This window comes from Ambystoma mexicanum, chromosome 11 (assembly GCF_040938575.1).
Source record: "Ambystoma mexicanum isolate Mex_15411 chromosome 11, UKY_AmexF1_1, whole genome shotgun sequence".
Lineage (NCBI taxonomy): Eukaryota > Metazoa > Chordata > Amphibia > Caudata > Ambystomatidae > Ambystoma > Ambystoma mexicanum.
Window position 1 is genome coordinate 485,151,922 of NC_090934.1, and position 25,949 is coordinate 485,177,870.

Below are 25,949 nucleotides of genomic sequence, written 5' to 3' on the forward strand. Positions count from 1 at the left end.
CATCTCAGTTTGCTAAGGTGGTGCAACAGGGTGAGAGTGGTGACCCAGGGCGATTGCAGGGACAGTAGTGACAGTGGTGGCAGCTGGCCAGATCCTCGCTGAGATCTAACCGGTAACGATGGCGAAACAGGATCAGAAAGGGCATACATGTACAGTCGACAAGTATTTGTTGATCGGGTGAGCTAGTATAACAGACCAACGTGTACAGCGAGTAAAAGCTGGGCAGGATGTATTCAGCACACACGTGGAACAGGAAGGCTAGGCAAGTATGTCAAGAAAGACTTGCCCATCAAAAGGTGCCATACAATATGCCATACAATAATGCAAGTTTAACTTAGTACACGAATGAGGCAGATATACATAGGCAAATAAGTCAAGGTAGCGCAACAGGCAGTGCCATGCAGTAAACAAGTGCAGTTTAGCACCCGTGTGAGGCGAGCAGACATAGGCATTGATGTCATAACAGACTAGTGCAGCAGGCAGTAAAGTATTACAAGTGCACACCACGCAGAGTCTAATCGAGCATACACGAGCATGGGCTCGGATGCGTGAACCAAAGCGGCTAGAGCACTATGCAGTGCAAAACAAGGAATCTGATCAATGACCTACACCCGTTAGGCGGGCAGACACGTACTAAGCGATCGGGAACGGCAGATGCAGGAGGCATATGTATGGAAGGCAAGGGTAGGTCTACAGTGTATTATCACATGAGCGCGGTAACCGGGACTGGATGAGCACACAGGTGAGTATGGGCAGGTTGGGCGAGGCTAATGTACTTAAGTATATTTTTTATCTGCCATGGGATTCATTGTACTTTGGTACCAGCTTAGCCCTTCCTAAGAGAGACGCCCGACTGCTCTGCTACATTACCAAATGGGAGAGGTTTGGTCTAATTTGGTGAACACCCGTTTATACACTTAAGACAGACCTCTTCACACCACTCACCAGGGGACTATGGAGACTAGTGTGTTACTTTTGAGCAAGGGGCTTAAGAGGTTGACGACGATGGGATAGAGCCAGGGATCAAGTGCGATTACACCAGAAAGAAAGCGTGCCAGAGAGAAAGCGCGCCAGAGAAAAAGTGATAGCGTGTCTCTTTTGCTGGAAAGTGAAGGGAGCAAAGCTTTTTTTCTGCCAAACTGAATTACTTACCCGATATCTTTGCTTTCCAGGGAGATGTATGTGCCATGGTAGAGATCCAAATCTCCCAGTGGAACCTTGGCCTTAATACAGTCTGGGTCGTCTTTGTAATGTCTCGGCTCCAAACCAGTGTCTCTGTCCTCATTCTCTTCTATGTGAATCTTCTGGGCTACCAGCTGCTTCTGCAAAAATAACAGGGGGCCAACATGTACAGAATTCAGATTCCAAAATTGTATATTGTAGATAAGTGTTTGAGTGTGCATTAGCTACAAAACATGTAGTATCATTTAAGTGAGTTGTTCGAGCATGTTGAATAAACTTGGACTGAAAACAATTACTGGTTTGCGATCGATCTTGTTGTATGCGCTAGTTACCACTCTCGAATGGTAAGTAAACAATTAAAAACTACCAAGAAATATACAATAAAAAGAAGAAAGCTATTAAATGTTCAGGGTGGCAGCGAGTATCAACTTCCCGCAAACTTCCCACAGAGTTTGAGATAAATAAACATAGGGATTATACACGGGAAGAAGGCTTGCGCTTAATACACCCCTAAAGTTTGTAAAAAGGATCAGATATCGAGCAGCACTGGTCATCCAAATGTATTTATTCTTCGAAAAGCCGACAGCCGACATGTGTTTCGACCCCCTGGTTGTTCTCAAGGCCAACACAGAGTATCAACAATTCCTGTCTCTTGAATTTAGAAGTGACTTCTCATGGTATCGATATTTCATAGGGTCTCATAATAGAGACTGGTATCAGAGGATGTTGTCAGTTCCTAAATGGGTGTGTTATCAGAATGGGTGTGTTATGTGGCAAATGCGTCTAGCGTTGATGTTTCCCAAAGTGCTTTGGGAAGCATCAACGCTAGGAGCATTTGCCACATTCCTGAATGAGGGGATGTATCCCATTTAAAGTTTTGCTATATATTAGCTGAAAGTGTAAAAAACTCATAATCCATTTATGATTTTCATGGGCAACGGAACTAGGATTTCTGATTACACACCGATTTAGGAACTGACAACATCCTCTGATGCCAGTCTCTATTATGAGACCCTATGAAATATATAGATACAATGAGAAGTCACTTCTAAATTCAAGAGACAGGAATTGTTGCTACTCTATGTTGGCCTTGAGAACGACCAGGGGGTCGAAACACATGTCGCCTTTTTGAAGAATAAATCTATTTGGATGACTACAGTGCTGCTCGATATCAGATCATTTTTACAAACTTTAGGGGTGTATTGAGCGCGAGCCTCCTTCCCGTGTCTAATCCCTGTATAAACTTGGACTGCCAACATTATTGCAAGGAGAGGGAATCGGGCTGAGAGGTTGAAAGGGCTCCTGTTTTAGGTTCCCCAATGGACTAAAATATGTGAGTTTAAGGAAATATGTTAATCGTCCTGTGCTTCAGTTCCCTAATCTGCCACTGTTATGAACTGGACATTTACATTTAGAAACGTGAGAAATACATTTTCTATATGCTTTTCTAGGACGCTTGCAGGCACTGCATGGTAGTCACCCATCATGCAGTACGAGCACAAAAGAACAGAATTGTTAAGGTCCTACAATCAAAATATAACAGATGAGCAGCTTAAGAACACGTTCAAGGAGCCCCTTTAATTGCATACAATCAACAAATCTAGTGTGGTTCCTCCCGAGAAACACGTCAAGAACAAATACAACAAGGACCATCCCAAAGCAATGGTAGATGTAAAACATGCCAACCCATTGGCATGCATCGAATCAGCTATATCAACTCCACAGAGCCAAGATACAAAGGTTCTACAATTGCAAATCGTCGAATGTGGTATACCTCATTCAATGCAAGAAACATCCCCTATGAAACTATGTTGGTGAGACTTGCAAGGAACTGCGTGAAAGAATGAACCATAAAAAAATGCTAAATAGAAACTTCAGATGGTCAACGCTTCACACAGGATGGGCACACACTGCAGGACCGGTCAGTGATGGTACTGAGAGGTGATACAAAGACCACCACTGGAGTTCAAGTACTTTAAGGTTCTCAACCTGAAATATGCAGATCTGAACATATACACAGGATATGTCACACTATGGCTCACTTTGAGTCAGTCACTTTCAAGACAACCACATCAACAGTGCCGGAAGATGACCGGTCATTGACACCTCTCACATACAACTGTTGGACATAATGTTTCATAACCCCGAATGATTGAGGACACAGGCCTCATGTATGGCAATGTAACCATTCTAACAGTGGTGACGTATTTTTATATTTGCCACTTTGTATGCAAGTCAGTAAGGCACTGTCGAAGATGAAGCACTAAACTAGGATACAATTGGACACCGCACCTTGGAAGCTTAGGGAATATTTCTGTATTGTTCTACTATATTTGTATTTCTTAATTTGTATATCGCTTTCACCAAAGCGCTGAACAGGATAGAAACAAAACGGCATAATCAAAGTGAGTAATACTTTCAGGACAAAGAGGAGCAGAGGAAAGTAAAATCAGTTAGGAGAGCAGATAAAGATATCCTTTCAAATTGGTTTGAAAGATACGCAGAGAGGAAGATGAGCGGATAGATACGGGAAGAGAATTCCAATGTGTAGGGGCAAGCGAGGCGAACGAGCAGAAGGAAGGCGAAGCACGGGGAGGGGGGGCTTAGAAACAAAAAGGAAAAGAGAAGGAATTGGTTCCGACAGCACAGCACGGGGAGTAGCGAGACTAAAGAGAAGCGATAGAGAGGAGCAAGCCCATGGATACTCTTCAAACGATAGAGAGAAAATGGTAAAGGCAAGATCCAAAAGAAAGCAGAGATATAGAAAGCAACTAAGATGTAAAGGAATGAGGAGGAAAGAGGAGAGGAGAAGAATTGAGAACTTCCAGATGGAGTCAAGAGGAGCAAGATTAAAAAGGGAAGACCAAGCTGAGCAGTAGTCAATGTGAGGGAAAAAACTAAGTATGAAAGAAGCAGCTCAGTGGCTTGGTAAGGACAGGCATGATGGATATTAAAGAAGCGAGCAGTAGGAGAGATGTGACAGGACACAGAAGGGTCAAAGATTACACCTAGGTTACAAGCTGAGGGAGCAAGAGGGGATAGAAAGAAGGAGGATGAATGGGGGAAAATCATCATAGAAGGAAAGAAGAGGACATCGGTTTTTGAGGGGTTAAAGTGAAGAAACGGGGATGACATTGAGTGTTGAACTGCATAGAGGCAGAGACAGTGGAGTGCAATGTGTCTGAAAATTAAGAAGTGAACGAGAAACGGATTTGGGTGTCATCAGCATAAAGATTAAACATGGTGTATAGGCACATTTTAAATACCCAATAAATAAAGATGGAGAGGAAATCAGAGTATAAAGCAGAATTGTGTAAAGTGAGAAGCGTAGGAGACTAATGACAGACCTTTGAGGGATCCCATAAAAAAAGGGGACAAGGAGGAGAGGTTTGGCCAGCTCAAGTCACAGAGTAGGACCGGTCAGATAGAGAGGAGTGCAATCATTTAAGAACAGACCCTGAAAAACCAAGGGAACAGAGGGTGGAGAAGAGTAGCAAGTGATCAACAGTATCGAACCCTGCGAAGAGGTCGAGGAGGATAAGGACAGAGGAAGATTTAGAGTGTCGGGCTGTGAGAAGAGTGTTAGAGATGTGCAAAAGGGCAGTCTCGGTGGAGTGGGAAGGATGGAATCCAAATTAAAGTGAAGTCAGGAGGCAGTGAATATTAAAATAGGAAGTAACCTGAGAGAAAACAGCACATTCGAGAGGATTGGAGAGAGGTCGGGCAAAGGTTAGCTGGAACAGAGGGATCATAAGAGGGTTTTTTTTCAAAATGGGAAGAATGGGCACATGTTTGAATAGAGGAAATTGTTGAAGAACAAATCAGGCAAGTGAAAGAAGGTGAGGATGAATTTGAGGAATAACTGCAGAGGGAAGAGGATCAGAGGGAGAAGCAGATGGATAGATATGAGTGAGAAAGGCAGAAGTATCAAGATCAGAAAGAGGAACAAAAAAAAGATACTGAATAGGAGGGTAGACTTGGGAGGGGGGGATGGATGAATAGAAGTGGAGAAATAAGCACAGAGAGTGACAACTAACTCTAAAGTAATTTGCAAAATAAGGGGAAGAAAGGTGAGAAAAGGGAGGGAGAAATGAGAGAAAAGTTGCCTCTGCTGATGCAGGAGGAGAGAGGTGAGGGAAGGAGTAAGCTGGAGCGGAGGGGCTTTATGAGAGGGAAAGAAGGGAGGAGGGATAGTTGCAGTCAAGAGAAGACAGAAAGGAGGAATGAATAACATGCGCAGCATTATCAGGAGTAAGTAGAAAAAGAAGAAATAGGGGGAAGAGAGGAGTAAAGAAATGAGGCAGAATTGTAAAAGCAGAAATTCCCGTGGATGAAGGTCGGAGTTGAAAGTGGGGGTAAAGGTGGAGGCGGGAGGGAGAGGGAGAATAAAAGATGATCTGAGGTATAGAAAGGATGGGCAGGGATAGTCCCTGGCAAGGGGAGTGAGAAGAGGACAAGGCATGAGCCTGATTTCTGAAAGGGAGGGGAATGAAGACGGTTCAAAAATTACAACTCAATGCGCAACAGAAGGAGACTGAGTAGAAGTAATAAGAAATGGGTGGGCAAAGTCCCCAAGAAGAAAAGGGGAGGAAGGAAGGAGAAGTTATAGCAGTAAGTCAAGATCAGGAAAATCTGTTGAAGAGCCAGCAGGCAAGTAGATAATAAGACAAGTGGTATTCAAAAGATGCGAAAGTGGGACGGCCCAAAGGAGGAAGAAACACAGTCCAGGAGGCGTTATAAAAAATCCCAGACCCACCGCGTGACCAGAGGGAATGTGGGAGAAATTAGTAGAAGAGGTGGGAAAGGTGTGCTCAGAGGGGATCCATGTCTTGGTGAGGCAGAGAAAGTGCAGATTGAGAAGTAAAAAAAGAAAAGTTAAAAACAGAATGGGCCTTGTTACAGATAGACCATGTGTTTAAAAGGCCAAAATGGATAGAGGGGGAGCAGTCTGAAAAAAGGAGGGTAGGAAAGATGAGAGGTTGCAGGTATGGGTGGGTGAAAGACGGGAAAAAGAGCGAGGAGAAAGACTAGACAGGCTGGGGGTAGGCATCATAGCTAGAAAACGGAGGAGAAGGCGAACAAAGTGTAGTAGGTAGTATGTAGTGCTGAGTGGCGAAGCGGCGCATGATGCGGGGCCAACAGGGAGAGACAATACCCTTACAGGTTCACCCTTTGAATGGGACACCCACTAGAGTAGAATAAATAGGCGTGGTGGGACACGTGATCCCAATTGTTAGGACAGTTTTTCAGTCCAACTAAGGGCTTAGTAAAACCATTCAACTGAGACAGTACAAGACTCCACTCTTAGTATAAGGCTGTACCACCCGAGTATATGGTAGCGTAGATGGAGCAGCCAGGCTCATTTTAGGAGGGAGAGATGGCTGTAGAAAAGTACACTGAACCTGTAGTATACCAAGGATTCAATAGAAACACTGAAAACCAGAAGTATTATACAAAATAAAGGTTTATTATAAATACAAGTAGGCCAAGTTAAGTCTTGGGGTAAGTACTGGTCATAGAGTTAAACACATTTATAAAACAACACAATGCTTGAAGGTACATAGACCAAATCATAAACCTTCAGAAAACCCAACAGTAACTCTAGGTAAGTCAGACCTTTTCATACACCTTTAGTATAGGCCACACCTACTCATCGTGAGTAAAACCAATAGTTACTTTTAGATTAATCTACACAAAGTCAAGGGTACTAGACCCTGTCAGTTATGCAGTGACACTGCGCAAAGAAATCACATAGTAAACCAACCCTGTTACCATGATTCTTTTCTAAATAGTGGAACACAGATTAAAGAAACAGTATATACTTTAACTACTTTGAGGATATAGGAAGTACAACCTTTTTGGTGCAGCATACAATTAGTTGCTTTTCAGCTCAGTGGAACACAGTCTAAGATCAGCAAGAACGCTTTACACTAATTTAGGATTGCACCAGGCATACCAAGGTCAGCTACTCCTAAAGAACAGTTTTTAAGAATGGCACACAGCTATTCTAGGCAGGAAAAACCTAGTGTTTTAATATACTATTACAGTTGCTTTTCAGATCAGTGGAACACAGATTGAGGTAAGCAATAACTAACTTATTTTAGGATGGCACACAGCTAACAAGGCAAGTAAAAACGATATACTTTTTAAAGGAGCCATCAGCAACTTAAAGATAAGTATAACCTAAGGCAGACTTATTCTAGACAGACTAACAGCACATCGCGGAAAGAAAGACCCAATAGTGGCACTCATTTATATCCGAACAGGAATAGTAAAGTGAAGCCAACAGCATTACTTTTGGGGAAGAGGCACAACCAATTCTTTTCAGAATGGCACAACACACATTCAAGATAAGTAAGAACGTTTTTAACTGTTCACTCTCACAGTTACAGTTACCAACCAAATCTTTCACAAGTAAGTACTTTTAAACACTCATACTTTTCAAGACAGAATCCTTTACCTATCCAGTTCTACCCTATTCAATTGCATGAGTTCACTCAGAGGCACAAGAGGGACCCTAGTGGTCTAGGTGCCAGCTGTAGGCAGGGTGAGATAGGGTTCTGTTGCAGGCAAAAGTCAGAGTTCCTGTGGAGGATTGTTCAAACAAGTAAGTAGTTCACTTTAAAGTTAGTTAAGGTCCAGGGACCTCTGAGAAGACACCCTAGGAGGATTCCAGCAGTGGGCCTGGGTGTACTGGATGAGAGGACTCCCAATCACAAGAACACCACAAAGCTTTGCAGAAATCAAAGAGGCTTAAGGTAAGTAAATACCCAAGCCAACACAGTACCTTAGCACAGAAGAAGAGTTGTAGCAAGACGTCAGGATCTACAGCCAAAAACCCAGTCGTTGAATTCCTTTATAATGAAGACAGGACACTGGATGGGCTTTTGCAGCGGGAATCACAGGGAAGGCTTTAGGCAAGAGGTTCTTCACATGGTTTACTCAGCACAGAAAAAGAGGTTGCAATGGGGAAGACTTCATGATCTGCAGCCAAAAACCTGGTCGCTGAGTTCCCCGTCATGGAGACTGAAGATGGGACACTGGAAGGGCTTCTGCAGCCAGGATCAACAGGGAAGGCTCCAGGCAAGAGTTTCTTCACTGTTGAATGTGGCTGTGGTTTTGGCGCCCATTTCAGGAGCCAGAAGAAGACAGAATATCGCTGTCGGATTCCCATCACTTGCAAGGTCCAGCACTCTGTTGAGGGGATTTTTCGGACTCAATTCACATCTCAGGAGGTCCGGCAGGATGCCACAAAAGTTTCATCTTGATTCCGAATTCGGAAGACCGTGCACCGCACACTGGCTTGAGGTCTCATGGTATTGGAGGTATTGCAGCCCCGCAAGGTCACAGTACGACATGCGATGGCTCAAAATGCAAGTCTTCTTGAGTCTAGTGGGTCTCACCAGGCTCTGGATCGTCCATTTCAGGATCCCCAGGTCGATTAGAAGGAAGGGTAACAGCAGGCTCCTGACACACAGCAGGCTCTCTGGTCACTGGAAATCACTACACCCATTGTTTCTTAATCTTCCCCCTGGGTTTCAGATGCAGTGGCCGATTTATCAGCAGCTTCCAGGTTTTTATCAGGAACCACAGGACAACTTCTGCATTCTACAACAAAGGGCAGTCTGGTGATCCAATCAGGACAGCCAGCCCCCCCACTGGGAGTACATTCATTTCAGGCAAGGCGAACGACAAATGGCTGCAGAGTTTTGGACTCCTGCCTCGCTTCCTGCCTTTCCAGACACTATGGAGCCGGGTCGGGGAATCCACAGGATTCCCACCAAAGACAAAACAGCCGTTGAGGTCGATCCTGCATAGAATGGCAGGGGAAGACCTCAGAAACAGCAAGCACACATGAAATTGCAAAAAAAAGAAAGAGCCCACCATTTTAGCAAAATGGTGGCACTTCTGTGGATTATAGAGACTGAATTAAGCGAATAATGAAGAGTAGAAAGTAAGTAGTTACACTACCACCAGCCATTCAAAGAAACTTGCAATTGTATCAATATCTTACCAGGCAAGTAAGAAAGGGGATACATAAGGTGGGGTGTGCTGGCTCACAATATACAATTTAAAGGGGGAGGAAAATCCCTCTTTACTACTTGGGAACTGTAGTTCTCCCAAGTACATGAAAGAGAAATTAACAGGGGAGCCCATAGGGGCAAACCAGCCTAAATTGAAAAGTTGTAGGAAACTAACTTCAACCATACAGAGACATACAAAGGTCACCCATAAAAAGAGTAAAAGACTAGCTGAGAGGGGGGGAAAAAAATTCCCCTTCACCTAGGGACAAGGTAAAATAGTTACCTAGTCAAAGCAAAAGGTTCTAGGGTTGACACAGGTCAGGAAGATTTATCATTGATATGAAACTCTTACCCAACTCACGTGACTGTAGAAGTCGTCCTGGGTGGGAGGGTGTAGAAGTCCCAGCGGAGGATGACACGATGGTCAAGGGGTCTCGGGCAGCAGCCCCTGTCCTGCGCAGGATGGTGGCAGGAGGAACACCAACAGGTAGATAAACAAGTAGGCCCAAGTAATTTTGGTTGACCTACTGTGTAACTAGCACATCCTGGAGGCAGCAAAAACACACACTAACCTCAGACAATGTTTTAGCCCCAACACACTGATACAGGGTGCCTTTCTAAGTCCGGTTGAGCATTACTATCACTGCAACCAATTATTTGGCTGCGACTGCCTAGGAAGATGCAAATCGAGATTATGGTTGGAAAAAAAGGGAGGTTGGTTGAAACATTGGAAACGTAAGACCCCTGTACATATGAAACCCCTTCGACTGAGCAGGTAAGGTGTGAACAAGCATCCTTTCTTTCGCAAGCTGTGTGGTTTTGAATCTAAAACTGGGTTCCACTTAGACTGGTCTTGCTTAAGTGTCTCGAGCCTTACATGCAAAACAGTTGGTGATTAAAGTGGCTCTACTTGAAATCTAAAAGTAGTTCACAAATTCATCTATCAGGACAGTACTTAATGTGTCAGTATTACAAATACATTTAGGAAGAAAAGAAAAAAAAGAAATTTACAAACACCAAAAATATATGCTTTGCCCACATGTAAAACATACCACTTCACTTTTCATTTTAAGGAACAAGTACAAAAGGTCAATAGCTCACAAATTGTAGTTTTATAACGGCAGTGAAGAGCACGTAAATATGTGCACATGGGATGCAGGTGCATGGGTGGGAGCAAAGAAACAGGTGGGGAGATAGAGGGGCAAACTGAGAAATGGAGACCCAGAGTAGGGAATGGGAAGGCGCCACAGGATCAACATGGACTTTCCTAAAGAAATAAAGCCAGTGTTTGTCCCAAGCAACCTTTTTGCCTGGTGCCCAAATCCCGAGTGCCAATGTTTGTTAATTGGCACGATTCCTGATTCAAGCCCTCTTCTTTATCAAAGCAACGTTCTCTTGGCACTGTAAAAATCATAAAAATATCCAAAGTGGTGGCTTTAATGTCACACTTAAGCTGTTTTTAGATCGCTCTTCTGCTAGCTTTATAGATTAATGCTTTAACACAACTTCAAAAGATCATATGATCAAGGAGAAAATCGAATGGCTGGAGACTACGGAACACCAATGCCCTTACAGACAGCTCTACAGATAAGGGGTGTATCAGCCACTTTTACTCCCTAGAAATTGGCAAATACTCCCCAAAAATTAAAATATGGCGTAAAAATACTTGCAAAAAAAAAATAGAAAAAAGACCTGTAGAATCTTGCACCCCTGCTTTCACCATTACAGTTCGATGGATATGTTTGGGCAAGTATTGCACAAAGTACCACAGGAAGAAACCTCCATTTTGGAAGAAGTAAACATGTATTGTTTAATGTGCATAAATAACTAGGTGCAAAGAAATAAATATTACAGAAATTTCAGTTTTTCAGTTTAAACATTTTTAGTCATGCATTTAATACTCATTGGGAATTGGACTTACATGTTTACTCCCTAAAACATTATTTTACTCCCAACTTTAAAAAATTTGAGTACTGCTTACAGGTGGAATTGGAGAATTCTACCCTCATCATTTCGTTGGATGTTTCTCAGAACATTCTGCTACCATCTAATGCAGTTGATGCTGTCATGATCACCACCACAACTCCCACATGCCTTGCAAAAGCTAATTGTGTAATAATCAGGGTTTATGAAATCTAGAAATATGAAGTCCACATGGGGAAATAAACTTTAAGTAGAGATGCGGTTGTAGATTAGTAGAACCTTTTATGCCAATGATAAGCCCCTTTCCCAGGTAGAGGGTTTTGACTACCTAGGCATGCGATTCTTGAACAATTTAATTGGGAATGCTAATTTATACAAGCAAGAGGTTAGTATGCCGGACAATTGGTGCATTTTTAGATAACAGGGATTTAAAAGTTCAGCGAATAGGAATATTCCAGAAAATAACCTCAAATGGGCCAGGTCGAAGGGGTAGCTCTCATCCATAAAGATACATTAACTATGAAATCATCCCCCTGTTACAAGTTTCAGAATGGGAAATATTTAAATATACAACTTCACATTGCCTCCCCCCCCCCTAGATCATCAACCGACTCAATCTATATTTTCCACCCAAACAATACTTTATTCAGCAGTAGCCTCATTTACACTGGTGTGCCTTTAACTGGATCTACATGATCTGACTGCGGCTGATTTTCCCACGGCCGGGAGGTTTGCATGAGAAATGTGCGGACCACCAAAGGTTTGCACATTTCCCATGTGAACACACGTACACAACCCCTATGTACCCGTACCCATACCCCCCCCACCCACAACACACCCCCCAACCACAACCCCAACCCCAACATAAACATACCCTACTTACCTTTTTCTTCATGCTGAGTCCCTGTGGCACCAGTTCCCTTTCACTTCCATGATCGGGAACCGGCTCCAGTTTTTTTTTTTTTTTTTTAACGGGGGCTGCAGGGGTTTCCCCCGCAACCACCACTCACTATACTGTAAAGTATAATGAGTGGGGTGTTGGAGGAAACCCCCCCCCCGCAGCCCCCCTTTTTTCCAGGTGTGCTGCGGGGGTGTCCCCCGCATCACTCTGCTCACTATATCACACAGTATAGTGAGCGGGGGACAGCCCCGCAGCCTTTTTTTTTTTTTTAATACTTACCTATAATGCTAGCACCAAAGGTTTGCACCTTTGGTATTCAAACCTTTGGTGGTAACATTTTTAGGACTTTTTGTCCATGCAAACTTTTGGATGCGGTCAAAACGTACCGCTCACTTTAGCCAAGATCTCAAGTCCACTGCTACTGGTCGGTGATTTGAACTTTATTTTTTAGAACCCCATTGTTTTGCTTAAAAAGTGCAATGACATAATTTAACGACCCTAGAATGCAGAATGAAGAAATTGCATACGTTGAGAGGCAATTACTCACACAGACTCACACTGAGATTACAAAATTGCTCTTCATGGCCATTTATTTTCAATAAGCATATAAAACAAAATCAAAAAGTTTAAAAATACTGCAGAACACCTCATCTTAGCCAGCATCACTGATAAGCAACGAAAACAGGCCAGGCATAAGATTCTCCCTGCAACGGGAATGGAAAGCAGTGGGTCCACGCTTCCCTGACACTTTTCTGTGTACTGTTTTCGGTGCTCGTCATTTTAAACATTACACAAATGTGTAATGGCACTATCCAGAACTCTCTGGCTTTCAACCTGTAGCCAGTTCCCTTGGATCTTTGGCCGAATGACCCCTGGCAACCTCAAGAGGTAAACTCTTCCCTTTCTCATGGGAGTGCGAAAGACATAACTTTCCTTAGGCTCCTGCACCATTATCAGGCGACAGCTGGCCACATTCTTCAAAACAATCCTTGAAGCTAAGCAGAATATTAGTGAGCCTGGCTGAAAAACATTTGCCAGTGAAACAGTATTCAAACTTCACATTAAATGCAGATCTCACGGAGGAAGAAAATGTCCATTGCTGCTCGGGGCACACCCGGCATAGATTTCACACAGACTCCATGCTTTAGTCAAAAACATTACAATTCAAAAGCATTACAACCGGACATATCAAATTGGGCCATTAGGGCTAAAACCAAAATAGGTCTGATCCCACTGTCACATATGGACCGAGCTAAATCACTATGGTAATACTAAATTCTGAACTGCCATTGCACAACACACCACTCTAACAAGCTCCACCCACTACCACCTCATGATTCTTAAGACAGCTACAACCCATTGTTTCTGAGTTTGCCTGTGTGTCTATAACCAGCGCCGTAGTTGGTCTAGACTAGATTAATGTAATTGTGTCTATGCTGCCTCTACCAAATACATCAATCATCAATTGCAGATTCTTCAAAACGTGGCCGCCCATATTGTCACTAAATAGTAACAGGCAAGACTACATGACTCCAGCTCTTAAGAGGCTTCATTGGCTCTCTATCCGTGCGGGGATTATATGTAATTTTGTAACCATAATTTGCAAGTCCTTATACTGTCACACCCCACCGTACATGGCTTTGCAGTTTATCTGGTATAATTCTAGCCCATCCCTCAAATCTGCGTCACTTTACCCCATTTAGAATCCAAGATTTTGTAGGTCAAGAACATTTGGCAAGCCCTGCACAGTCATTGGTAGCAAGTTATGAAATGGTTTCTCACTTGACACTAGGAAAACTTCCAACATCCTGCTGTTTAGGAAAAAGCTGAAAACCTTTATGTAACTTATGTTGGTTGGGTAATTACTTATTGGATCTTGGATTGCCTCCAACTTCTGAAGTTGCTACGGTCTTGAGTGCTGAGAAACCATTTATTGGTAGTAGCACCTATTGCCACTGATTTTGATAAATGATCCGGAGAGGTTGTAAGGCAAAATTGATTGCTGTGGCTACACAAGGCTCTGGTCGCTGAGGTTTTTAGCATGCATTGAACTTACAGGAAAATATTTATTTTTTAAGAACTTTTAGGCTTTCCTATCACTGCCCCTACCTATCACATTCGTTGCGAGCAGGGCAGCGATGAACATTCTTTGTATGCGTCCTGTCTAAGTCTCTGGCTCATGGTATGGGCAACAAGATATGCTGTTCTTTCCAAGGCCATATTAGAAAATATTGTAACCTTAACTCATATTATGCAGATTCCATGACTTGCTAGAGTAAAAACAGTTGCTCAGTATAATTGCAGTATTGTTTTTGAGACCCAACGTACACCAACCAAAGCAGATTAGACAGTGGCTAAAACCTTAATAAAGAATTGATCAGTTTAATACAAAGACTCAGTGGAGGCGTCAGTGTCCAATTTTCCAACATGCACTAGAAACTTCTTCAAAATGATTTTGTATTGGTTTTTAACATACAGATGCGTAACATATAACAGTACCAAATCATTCATTCTCCTTCATAATTCATTCCCCGTCTATTTCACAATGACATTTCCAATTTCCTAAATTGATCAAACAGTCCTGAAATTCAACAAATTGACAGAGGGACGATTAATTCATAGGTAGAAATGTCGAGGAGGGGGAAGAATAACCAGGAGAAAGAAGGGAAAAACATAGCACAAGGGAACAGAAAAAAAATAAAATAAAAAAATTAAAACTGATCAGGTCAGTAAGCCATAAATTCATAGAGTCGGCATCAAGGATTCATAAAGTGTCTCATCAGTTGCGGTTGAAAATACATATGCTCTCGGTCTGAAACATAATCTAAGAATGGGGCTCTAGGTTCTTATACATTTCGGGAGTTTCCCTTCAAGCATGGCTGTAAGCTTTTCCAGGCCTAACAATTCCCACACCTTCACCCACCAATATACTGTTTGTGGTCCCTGCACAGTTTTCCAAAATCAAGCTCTTGTGATTCGGGCAGCAATAAGTAATTGTGAAATCAAAGCAGCCCTGTGTCCCGTCATTAGAAAAGACCCATCCTCTGGTGTGTCCTCTAGTACCAACACTCTAGGATCCATAGGGAGTAAAGAACCTGTGATTTCTTTAATTTTAGACCTCACCTCCAGCCCAAATGTTTGGATAATTGAACAATGCCACCACATGTGAGCTAGATTTCCCCGCTCCCCACAGCCGTGCCAGCATGTGTCTGGATGTTCTGGATTCATTGCGTGAAGCCTACTTGGGGTAAGTACCACCTGAAACAGACCTTAATGGTGTTCTTCTTCACTATAGTGCATTGCGAACTCCTCTGGGCCCTATAACCAGATACGCTGCCGTGACTCATCTGAAATTTCCAGGCCCAGTTCCGTCTCCCAAGCTAGCATACAAGGGAGTTTTTCCTCCAATGGAGCATTCTCCAAAAGTCTGTAGCACGTGGCCAATTTGTGAGATTGTTGTCCCTCTAGGATCTTAAGTTCTATACCAGCTGGGGTTCTTAAAGCAGCTTGGCAGGTGCCCTTATTTGCCAGCCAGTGTGGTAGCTGTATGTACCTAAATCGTCCCGTCTGAGATCCGGTCAGGGGTTCCTGGCCTGCATACAAATGATTATAATAGATTCCCAAAATTTGATCATTCTTTTGTGCCTCAATCAAATCTTGGTCTGGCGTGTCATGACTCCACTGCACCACCGGTTGATCTACCTCCTTTGGTGCTTTAGAACGTGTGACTGCATCAATTTGTATTTCACCCATTAAATAATCAATAGGTAGCAATTCTCCCATCACAGCCCCAATCTTAACCAGATGGTCTGCCTTATCATTTCCCTCCTTATCCTCTCCTGGTGTTTTTAAATGCCCACGAATTTTTCTCCAGTATATTGTTAAATTATTTTCAGACACCAATTTGTCTATGGCTTGTATCATTTTTCCATGTTTAAGTGGTTTTTTGTTGTATGTAACCATGCCTCTTGCTTTCCAACCAGGCAAATACTCCACAAAGCTATTCCGTGCATAGTCAGAATCAGTCACCAGGACAATTTCACTGAACTTTTTATCAACTGCAGTAGCAATTGCTTTATAGATGGCTGCCAATTCCGCCACCTGACTGCTCCTATCTCCAATCCTCATCCCTATACTAGGAACGCCTTCACATTTCAACCAGACATTTCCTATTCCTGCCACTAATTGTTTATTACTGTCATTTTCAATGTGAAAAGCACAACCATCCACATAATATAGTTGGCAAATCCTTGCATGTTTTTTCATCAAAAGCTTTGTGTGGTGATTGTTCAAATTCCTGTAAACTAGCTTCCACTTCCATTTCATTTGGTATTTGTTCAGCTGCACAGTCATGTAAGTCAGCTAACCCTTGAGCAATTGGGCTCTTTTTATTTTGTCCATATCTTACTTCTACGGGAAAACCTTGTAATGCCAGCGTCCATGAAGTGATTCTGGATTGCGCTAGATTGCCTGATCTAATTCTTTTACTCTCTAAAAATTGCAAAGGTTGATGATTTGTTTCAATAATCACCTTTTCTCCCTGAATAATGGGGCGAAAATGTTGTAGCGCCCACACAGTGGTTAATAGGGTCTTCTCACATTCATTAAATTTCATTTCAACTTGGGAAAATGCCTTACTTGCATATGCAATGGTTTTGTGATTCAAATTGTGTTTTTGTGATAACACTGCTGACATACAATGTTCAGAAAAGCCTATTTCTATAAAGAAATCCCTGTCCTTTATGGGGTATGCTAAACATGGTGCCTTTACAAGACATTCCTTCAATCTAGCCACTGCATCAGACTGCTCTCTTTCCCATCTCCAGGGAGTATTTAGTTTAAGCAGTTTAGTCAATGGTTGAGTGATTTCTGCATAATTCTCAATGAACTTTCTGTTATAGCCTGTCATCCCTAATAAACTTTTTACTCCTTTCACATTTTTAGGATCTTTTAACCTTTGTATGGCCTCTATTTTCTTCCTTTGTGGATTTAGCCCATGTTCAGTCACTTCATGCCCTAGAAAGTTCACTTTTTTCTTGCACCATTGTGCTTTTTGCAAAGATACTTTGGCGCCTGCTTTCTGCAATTGGCCAAGCACATGTCTTATTTCATCAAAATGGCTTTTAAGGTTTTCATTTTTTATCAGGACATCATCCACATAAACTATTGTTCCTCTTTCCGCTGCATCCGGCATGGCCTTTCTCAAAAATATGCCAAATTCACTCCCACTATTGATGTACCCGAACGGAGCTCTAAGCCAGGCATATTGAGTCCTGTCAAATGTAAAGGAAAATAAGTGTTGTATCTCCTCTGCCAATGGCACACACCAATATCCAGAGGTGAGATCTAACGTGGTAAATACATTTGAACCATGTATCTGAGCTAGGCCCTGATCAATGAATGGTAGTGGCCATCTAGATACTGGTACTCTTTTATTTAACTCTCTTAAGTCTGCACACAGCCGCCATTGACCATTTGGCTTTAACACACCTAAAATAGGCGTATTGGATGTGCTATGAATGGGCCTAATTATTCCCCGTGATTCCAAACTTTTAATAATCTCTGCCAATGATTCTAAACATGCCAGCGGTAGTCTATACTGGCGTACAAACACTGGATTTCTGCTACAACCTTCTGGTAGTGTGGCCACATGTAAATCAGTTAAACCACAATCATAAGCATCTTTTGCAAATACATCCTTAAACTCCATAAATATTTCCCTCAGGTCGTTTCGATCCCCATCGCTGTCACATGCATCCGCTAAGGAGATCTGCTCTTCTACCATTCTGGAAAATTCTGGAAACTCTTCTGGTAAAGGAATCTTAGCGCTTTCCTCTAACTGTGTGGCTGTGTCTTTTTGTAGAGCTGCCACTTTTAAATATTTTGGCATATCAGCTTCCACTTCGATGGGCTGATTTCCTGTCTCATTTTCATTTAAATTAAATATTATGCAATCCTCTTGATGGCAGCACACTGTCTCATTTGAATCATAAGGATACACAGAATGAATTTTAAATATTCCTTTGGGCTGAGAGTCCAGGTGTTCTGGCAACTCGCCCTTGGCATCTACATATTTTTTAGGAATATTCCCAATCACCATGTTATTTAAATCTGCCGTATAATGTGATTTTTGTATGGCCATTCCTAATGGGGAGTTTTCCTCTAAATGAATATCCTGACAACCTTTATTATTTACCATGATTTTTACAGATCCCTCACCAATGTCTACCAATGGAATGTATTCATAATCCAGGCCTTGCTGTTTTATGGATTCATTCAGGCATACAAATGCATCAGAGCCTTTCATCTGCTGCCCATTTTTGCATTTCAGTGTTATTGCAAACTGTTTTGTAAATGCAGGAATAATAGTATCTTTCCTCATTTGTAATTCGATGGCATAAGGAACCAGTTGTGCACAATGATAAGCCCTTCTTTTGTCTTCAAATTCAGGTGCCGGCCCACCTAGGCGTGACCATATTTTTTGATTAAGGAAATCTAACACCATACACATTCTGTGCATGATGTCATTGCCCATGTAAAATTCATTTTGTGCTCCATTCACTATCCATACATTATGGTAAATTGTTTTCTGCCCAATGCTAATTTTAAGTATGCATCTGCCTGCAATTCGGTTTTCAAAGTCTGGACTGTCCAACCCAGAAACATATTGGTTTTTAATCCTAAATTTCGGGATTTCTTCCCTCTCCATAATTTTTTGCAACAATTTCTCATTAATGAAACTCCTTTCATGTTCAAGCGCTAAAGTGGCTTTTATTGTTTTAAGATAATCATTTATACCAACGTGAACCCATGGTTGCTCATCTTCCATGTGTATTTCTGCCAGAGTGGTAATGTGTTTTTCTGAATCTGTTTTAGGAATAATATTCTGTTTGCATGTTTTCTCTTTTAAATAGAAACGTAATGTGTGCTCATCTATGGCAGTCTGCAATCTTTCCTTGGGTCCAAGTATATTTGTACAGGTATTTTTTCATTGTCGCTCTGATCTTTGTCTTGACACATTAATATAACAGTGACACTAGGTATGCAGCTATTCTGGAGATATACCTCCACAGCATTATTTGTTTTGGCAACGGTGTGACATTCTTTTATATTGCTGTTTTGTGATTTTAGTTTCTTAGGCCTCAATGGTTTTTTGGTTAAGGACCACAGCACTCCATTCACCCCATCTATGAGAGGAGACAATCTTTTCAGGCAATCTGTCCCCATCAGAAATGGAATTTCACAAATAGATGTGATCAATACCTCTTGTTTCATTCTGTGCTTTCCTATTTTTATGTCAACCTCAGTTACACCTATGATGGGCACCTCCTCCCCATTAAAGTTATGCACTGGGCCTTGATTTGCCTTCACTGTGATCTGACTCTGTGGAGGCCTCCCTTCATTGATACTCTTTACCAGCTCCTTGGACATAATTGTGGCCTGTGCGCCAGTGTCAATCATAGCGAAGGTGTGGCATTTTTCTTCTACAGTGATGGGTGCATAATATCTGTCCTCAACTTCCTCTAATACACATAAGAAATGTGAATTCTTACTGATTTCAGGGCTCACCTTTCTCAGGTCTTTTTCACTTTTGGCTAAGTACATTGGTAAATGAAAAGTCATTTTTCCCTCCTTTTTACCCATTTCTGTGCGAGATATTTTATTCATTTCTCCATGATCAGAAGTTTTTTGGAGTGTGGCCACTGTTCGCCCATCCATCTGGGTAACATCAGAGACCACATTACAACCTTCCAACTGAACATGTGTAACAACATCATTCAGCAATTTGTCATTTTTTAATTCTGTGCATTTGTGATCATTTAGTGTAATACCAGCCCTTTCAGCCTCTTCAAAAATATGTGGCTCAAAGAATTCTTCAGGTGATTGACTTGTACCCTCCTTGTGAGTATTTCCTTTTTCTGTCTGTGTTTGGTCATTGTTTTGATTGCCCAGGGAAGGAGCTATGGCATGGTTACATACAACAAAAAACCACTTAAACATGGAAAAATGATACAAGCCATAGACAAATTGGTGTCAGAAAATAATTTAACAATATACTGGAGAAAAATTCGTGGGCATTTAAAAACACCAGGAGAGGATAAGGAGGGAAATGATAAGGCAGACCATCTGGCTAAGATTGGGGCTGTGATGGGAGAATTGCTACCTATTGATTATTTAATGGGTGAAATACAAATTGATGCAGTCACACGTTCTAAAGCACCAAAGGAGGTAGATCAACCGGTGGTGCAGTGGAGTCATGACACGCCAGACCAAGATTTGATTGAGGCACAAAAGAATGATCACATTTTGGGAATCTATTATAATCATTTCATAGATCCTGAACAAAATCCTTTAACAGAAAATGATTGTATGGGAAAAGAAGAGTTGAGGGTGTTATTAAAGAACAAAACACGAATTAGATTACAGGATGGACTCATGATTAGAGAGTCCATAACAGGGCAAATACAGTGGGTAGTACCCCTTTCATTCAGAGGACTAATGCTACACCATGCACATGATGCCATAACTGCAGGCCATAGAGGTTCACAAAAAACATTAGAAATACTAAAAGATTATGCTTACTGGCCACATATGTCCCAAGATGTGGAATTATATACTAGAGGATGTCTAGTATGCGCCCAATTTAAACCTGCTTCACCAATGCATAGAGCACCATTGATGAAAAGAGGCCTAACTCTCCCATGGTCAGATTTGCAAATAGACTATGTAGGTCCTTTAAAAAGGTCGAGCAGGGGACACCGTTATATTTTGAGTGTGGTATGTTTGATGTCAAAGTGGATTGAATGCGTTCCTGCACCAGATTGTAGTGCGCAAACAGCAGCCACATTGCTGGTGAACCATGTGTTCTCAAGGTTTGGGTTGCCACAAAGAATTGAGTCAGACAGAGGAAGTCATTTCACAAGTACTCTAATGAGTAAGGTATGGCAAATACTAGGTGTGAAAAGGAAACTACATATCGCATATCGGGCGGCGTCTTCAGGTACAGTTGAAAGAAGCAATAGGTCTGTTGTGGATATTTTAAAGAAATTTGTGGCAGAAACAGGTTCCAGCTGGGATTTACGTTTACCGTTGGTTCTGATGGCAATCAGGTCGACTCCTGCCAAAGCAACAGGTGTTAGCCCCCATGAGGTCTTGACAGGTAGGAAAATGGTGTTACCACAACACCTACTATACAGAACACATGAGCAAACTCTAGTGAGTGCATCCACGGTTCATGAATATATTGATGAACTGAGGAGGCATTTGCAACATGCATTTGCTTTTGTGCAGAGAAATCTGGAAAGGGCTGCTGACAGTGCTAAGTCATATTATGACAAAAAGACATCAGTAAAGGAATACAATGTAGGGGATCAGGTGTACAAGTTTCATTTTGGAAAAAGTAAACAGAAAAATTCTAAATTTCTAGCAGCCTGGCAGGGGCCATTTCGAATTATAGATAAGGTTTCTCCTTTAGTGTATAAAATTTTGAAAAATGAAGGTGAAACAGCAATAGAGCAGTTTGTCCATGTAAATCAAATCAAACCATGCCATCCCAGACATGAGATCAGGCGGCTTGAGCATGTAGAAACAGATAAAATCACTTGAACACAAAAAGAGAAAATAAATGGGTACAATCAGGAGGCAGTGACAAAGAAGTTAAAAAGTTGATTGTTATGATGGCACATAAACACTGTAGTATATGTAAAATATAATATAAAATAAATATAAATAAATAAATAAATGCACATATAATGGAAGCTCATGGTTGGTGTGCAGAGAGAAAGTGTATTAAATATTGAATGCTGTTTTATATGTGTTTGTTTTCTTTTAACTTGTGTTTAATTTCAGAAGAAAGAAAAAAAAAAACGAAATATTTTTACCAAGCATGTTTTATTTTTGGCAAAAGGATGGTTGATTGTGCTATCAGTAAAAATGAAAATGTTACTGATTTTACTGACTACGTCAGGAAGAGAAAGATATCCCAATACACATGCATTTTAAAAGAAAAAGAAAGAACAAGTTGTTTTTAGGAATTGGCTTGAATCGTGGCCAGATTCTAAAAACAAAAGGAGGGTATATGTAAGGATATTTGGCGTGTTACAGTACAGAGTACAGCACTACTGCACAAGTAGCACATTTTTTTGCAGCACCACCACAAGGGTGCGGTGCATTGCTATATGGGTTGCCAGATTAACAAGGAAAGACAGGCTATTCAGTCAAAAACGATTTTAACATATAAGATGCAAATCTATTTTTACAGTTAAAAGCACACGTGCTCATTTAAAAATGCACACTATTTTTCACCTGAAATGCCTATATTGCTAGAGACACATTTGAAAATTAACAGCTAACCTATTAACAATTAACCTGACTAATAAAACCTTATTTAACATAACCCACTAATAAAATGTGTTCTCCACTGCAGAATTAGGCATACTCTGAAAACCATTTAAATGCGTGTGCAGAGATTTTTTTCTTCTCTTCTCTGCCTGATTCTCCGTGTTTTTGTGCACAGTAACTGCAGGAAGAAGGAAGTCAGATTTGCAACAATTGCAAATGTATAAGCGAAGCTATTGTTGAAGAGTAGGAGGATGAGAGATGATGGATTTCATTGGGACACGTCATACAGAGGGCTGAGAGGAAAGTTTTAGTGGGCAGTATCAGGGAAAAAGACAGGCAGACATCTTTCTGCACTATTGGGGAGAAGACCTGGCTGTGGGGCTCCTGACTGAATGCAGATTCCTGTGTCCTGCTGCAGTCGAGATTGGGGAGAGCTGAAAGAAGGACCTTTCCACTGGCTGAGGCATTCCTATCTGCAAAAGCTGAGAATTCCAGGCAATGACCCCGGTTTGAGAAGGCAAGCGTTCCTTTTTGCTGGAGTTAATCCAAGAGAGCCACATTCACAAAGAGAACTAAAAAGATAAGGTAATGAGAAGTGTGGGAGCTGAGTGTGTACGGTAATATGCAGTCAGTGTAGGATTCCTGTGCGTGTTTTAATCAAGTGCTAATGTTGCAATTTGAGTTCTGTTCTCCGCCACTATCTTTGCAGAGTGTCACAGACAATGCTTTGACTGTACCATTTTATTTCTGTAAAGAATGAGATCGTTTTTAAATACAACTTTTATAATACAGAAAAATATTTGAAAACAGACGGGTGATGTTTATTGTTTACCATTACAATGCTGATGATGTGGGGAGATTTTTAAACAGTGCAATGGTCATTTTAAGACAGATGTGTGCATGTCAAAATCAGTATGAATAATTGTGAGTGACTGTAGCATAGCTTGTTGGAGGTACATGAGCCAACGGGAAGAGAGACTCTCTGAACATAGCTCCCTACCGTATATAAGGTAGTGGAAATTACCACAAGACTACCACATATAGCTCTCTGTCGTAAATAAGTCAGTGAGTTCGCCCATGGTGGCACACCAACACTATCACTGGAAAATGTGGTATTCCTAGAATGCAGGTCTGAGGTCTCTATAGTGATCACACGAAAAATCTAAGCAAAGATAAGGGATTCTGGACATTGGGGCCACAAATAAAACAAGGGAATTATGCTCACCAAAATACCACCAACCACGTATACCAAATATGCAGGTCTGGGTGCTGAAATAATGCATGTCCATTGTATTATTGTTGCACATGGCCAAATCTGAATACAAAGAGTGATTATTGCTAAGTTATTTTTCGGCGGTAATAAAATACCGTCAGGCCCCAAATCTCCACAAAATACCCTACAGGTTCTTAAAGCAGCTTGGCAGGTGCCCTTATTTGCCAGCCAGTGTGGTAGCTGTATGTACCTAAATCGTCCCGTCTGAGATCCGGTCAGGGGTTCCTGGCCTGCATACAAATCCCTCAGCCTCAGAGGTCTATCTAAACTCCAGTTTTGGTAGGACTTGGCATCTAAACCCGGGGTGAATGCAGGATTCTGAGTGATGGGGAATAACGGGCCTAGCCTTGACAATACCCCTCTGAGAACATGCCCTGTCCCAACTCCAAAGTGTGGCTAGGTTAGTGGGTAACAATTTGCCTTGGCATCTCCAAGGTTCCTTGGGAAGAATGGAAAATGAGCCACGAGGAACTGAGTAGACGCCTGTTTGACCTCCCACCACCTGGGAGGATCCAGCGAGTTCCCCCACGATACATCACCGCTACCTGAGCTGCTCTAAAGTAACGCGAAACCGAAGGGAGGCCCAGCCCCCCCCCGTCATGTTTCCTCTTGTGAGGAGCTTGCAAGGAACCTGTGGCTTTTTCTTTTTGCAAATAAACTGGCCAATCTCCTTTTGCATCTCTAGGAGTTCGTTCTCGGGGATAGGTACTGGCAGGGAATGAAAAGTAGAGAGCAATTTCGGGATAAGTGCCATCTTAACCGTGTTAACCCGGCCCAGCCAGATCTCGAGAGTCCCAGCGATGAAGCCACTCTTTGGCTTCTTTGAATAAATCAGGGATATTCGCCTTATAAAGGCCAGTATAAGTCGGAGTCAATTTTATTCCTAGGTACGGGATCTCAGTGGAGGACCATGGAATCTGAGATGTTGCCTGTATGCCACTTAATCTTGAGGGATCTTCAGTTAGGGCCATTCCTACATATTTAGTTGGGTTCACCTTAAAGCCAGAGATCGAGGCGAACTGATCCAGGAGATCCATAAGAGGCGGGATTGAGCTTGGAGCGTCATTTAAAAAACAAATCAAATCGTCCGCACATAGAGTTATCTTATGACATTGCCCCGCTACTTCAAAGCCAAGAATTTCAGGATGGGGTCTGATATGTTGGGCCAGAGGCTCCATTGCTAAAGCAAAGACCAGAGGCGACGGGGCAACCCGGTCTGGTGCCTTTACCTAAAACGATCAGTGGAGTCCAATTCTTGTTCAGTCTGACCCTGGTCGAGGAATCTGGAAATTTGAGAGAATCAATTTTGAGAACCCAGAGCCAAAACTAAACCCCTCTAATACATCTTCTAAATATTCCCAGGACATGCTGTCAAACACCCTATGGGTATGGGCATCCGAAGACAATAAGGGCAGTGTTTCCGGGATGTTCGGGGCCAAGGCTAACAGATCGACAAACATTATTGTATGTTCAGCGGTTGCGTATGAAACTAGTTTGATCATTTCCTACCAGCGAAGGGAGAATTCTTCCTAACCGTCCAACAATTATTTTACCCAACAGTTTTGCCTTTGTATTTAGCAGCACGATTGGCCGATAGCAGGCACAGTTCATAGGGTCCCTCCCAGGCTTCAGCAGCAATGTTGTGGCTGATTCAGCCATTGATTTAGTTACTCCACCCATTTCCCAAACAACATTGAAGAGTTGTGTTAAGTAGGGGGAATGCTTTCTATAAACGTTTTATAGAATTTATTCTAAGCTGTCCGGCCCTGGGGCCATACATAGGGGAAGGGATCAAATAGCTGCATCTGTCTCTTCCGGCAAGATCAGTTCTCCCAAACGTTTGTGAAGCTCCAAAGAAATCTGCGGCAGATGCACCTGCTGTATACATTTACGGACTAGATGTGGTTCTGTGATATGAGGAACCGAGTGTTCTCTAATTAATTTCTCGACTACCTGGAGTTTCGCTATATCTGAATAGACTTGCCTCCCATCTATATGCCTTAAGGATTCTATATGATTACGCCTCGCTTGCTTTTTTAGTTTAGCTACTAATAGCCGGTTTGCTTTGTTTCCCTTTGAAAAATAGTGTTGTTTAATACGCATTAGACCATAAGCCGCCCGGCTCATATGAGCTTCGAGTGCTTTCTGAGCCACCTGTACATCCCCAAGTGCTCGTCGAGAAGCCCTACTTTTATTTGCCTCTTCTTTCTTTTGAAGTTCCAATTGGGCTTGTGTTTGTCTCCTGGCCCTCCCCCTTTCTACTGTCTGAGCTATAACCTGACCCTGGATTACCGCTTTCACCGCA

General features: G+C 42.1%; 1 protein-coding gene across 4 annotated transcripts in view; it reads right to left on the bottom strand.

Moving 5' to 3' along the window:
- TTC17 (tetratricopeptide repeat domain 17) overlaps positions 1-25,949 on the bottom strand; it is a 2,246,693-nt gene that overhangs the window by 1,976,057 nt on the left and 244,687 nt on the right. For 3 of the 4 annotated variants that reach the window (XM_069623328.1, XM_069623330.1, XM_069623329.1), the window contains one exon: positions 1,153-1,322. The exons of the other annotated variant lie outside the window; for it this stretch is intronic. In XM_069623328.1, coding sequence (XP_069479429.1) covers positions 1,153-1,322 — 170 coding nt within the window. The remainder of the gene's footprint in view (positions 1-1,152; positions 1,323-25,949) is intronic. 4 annotated transcript variants of the gene reach the window in all.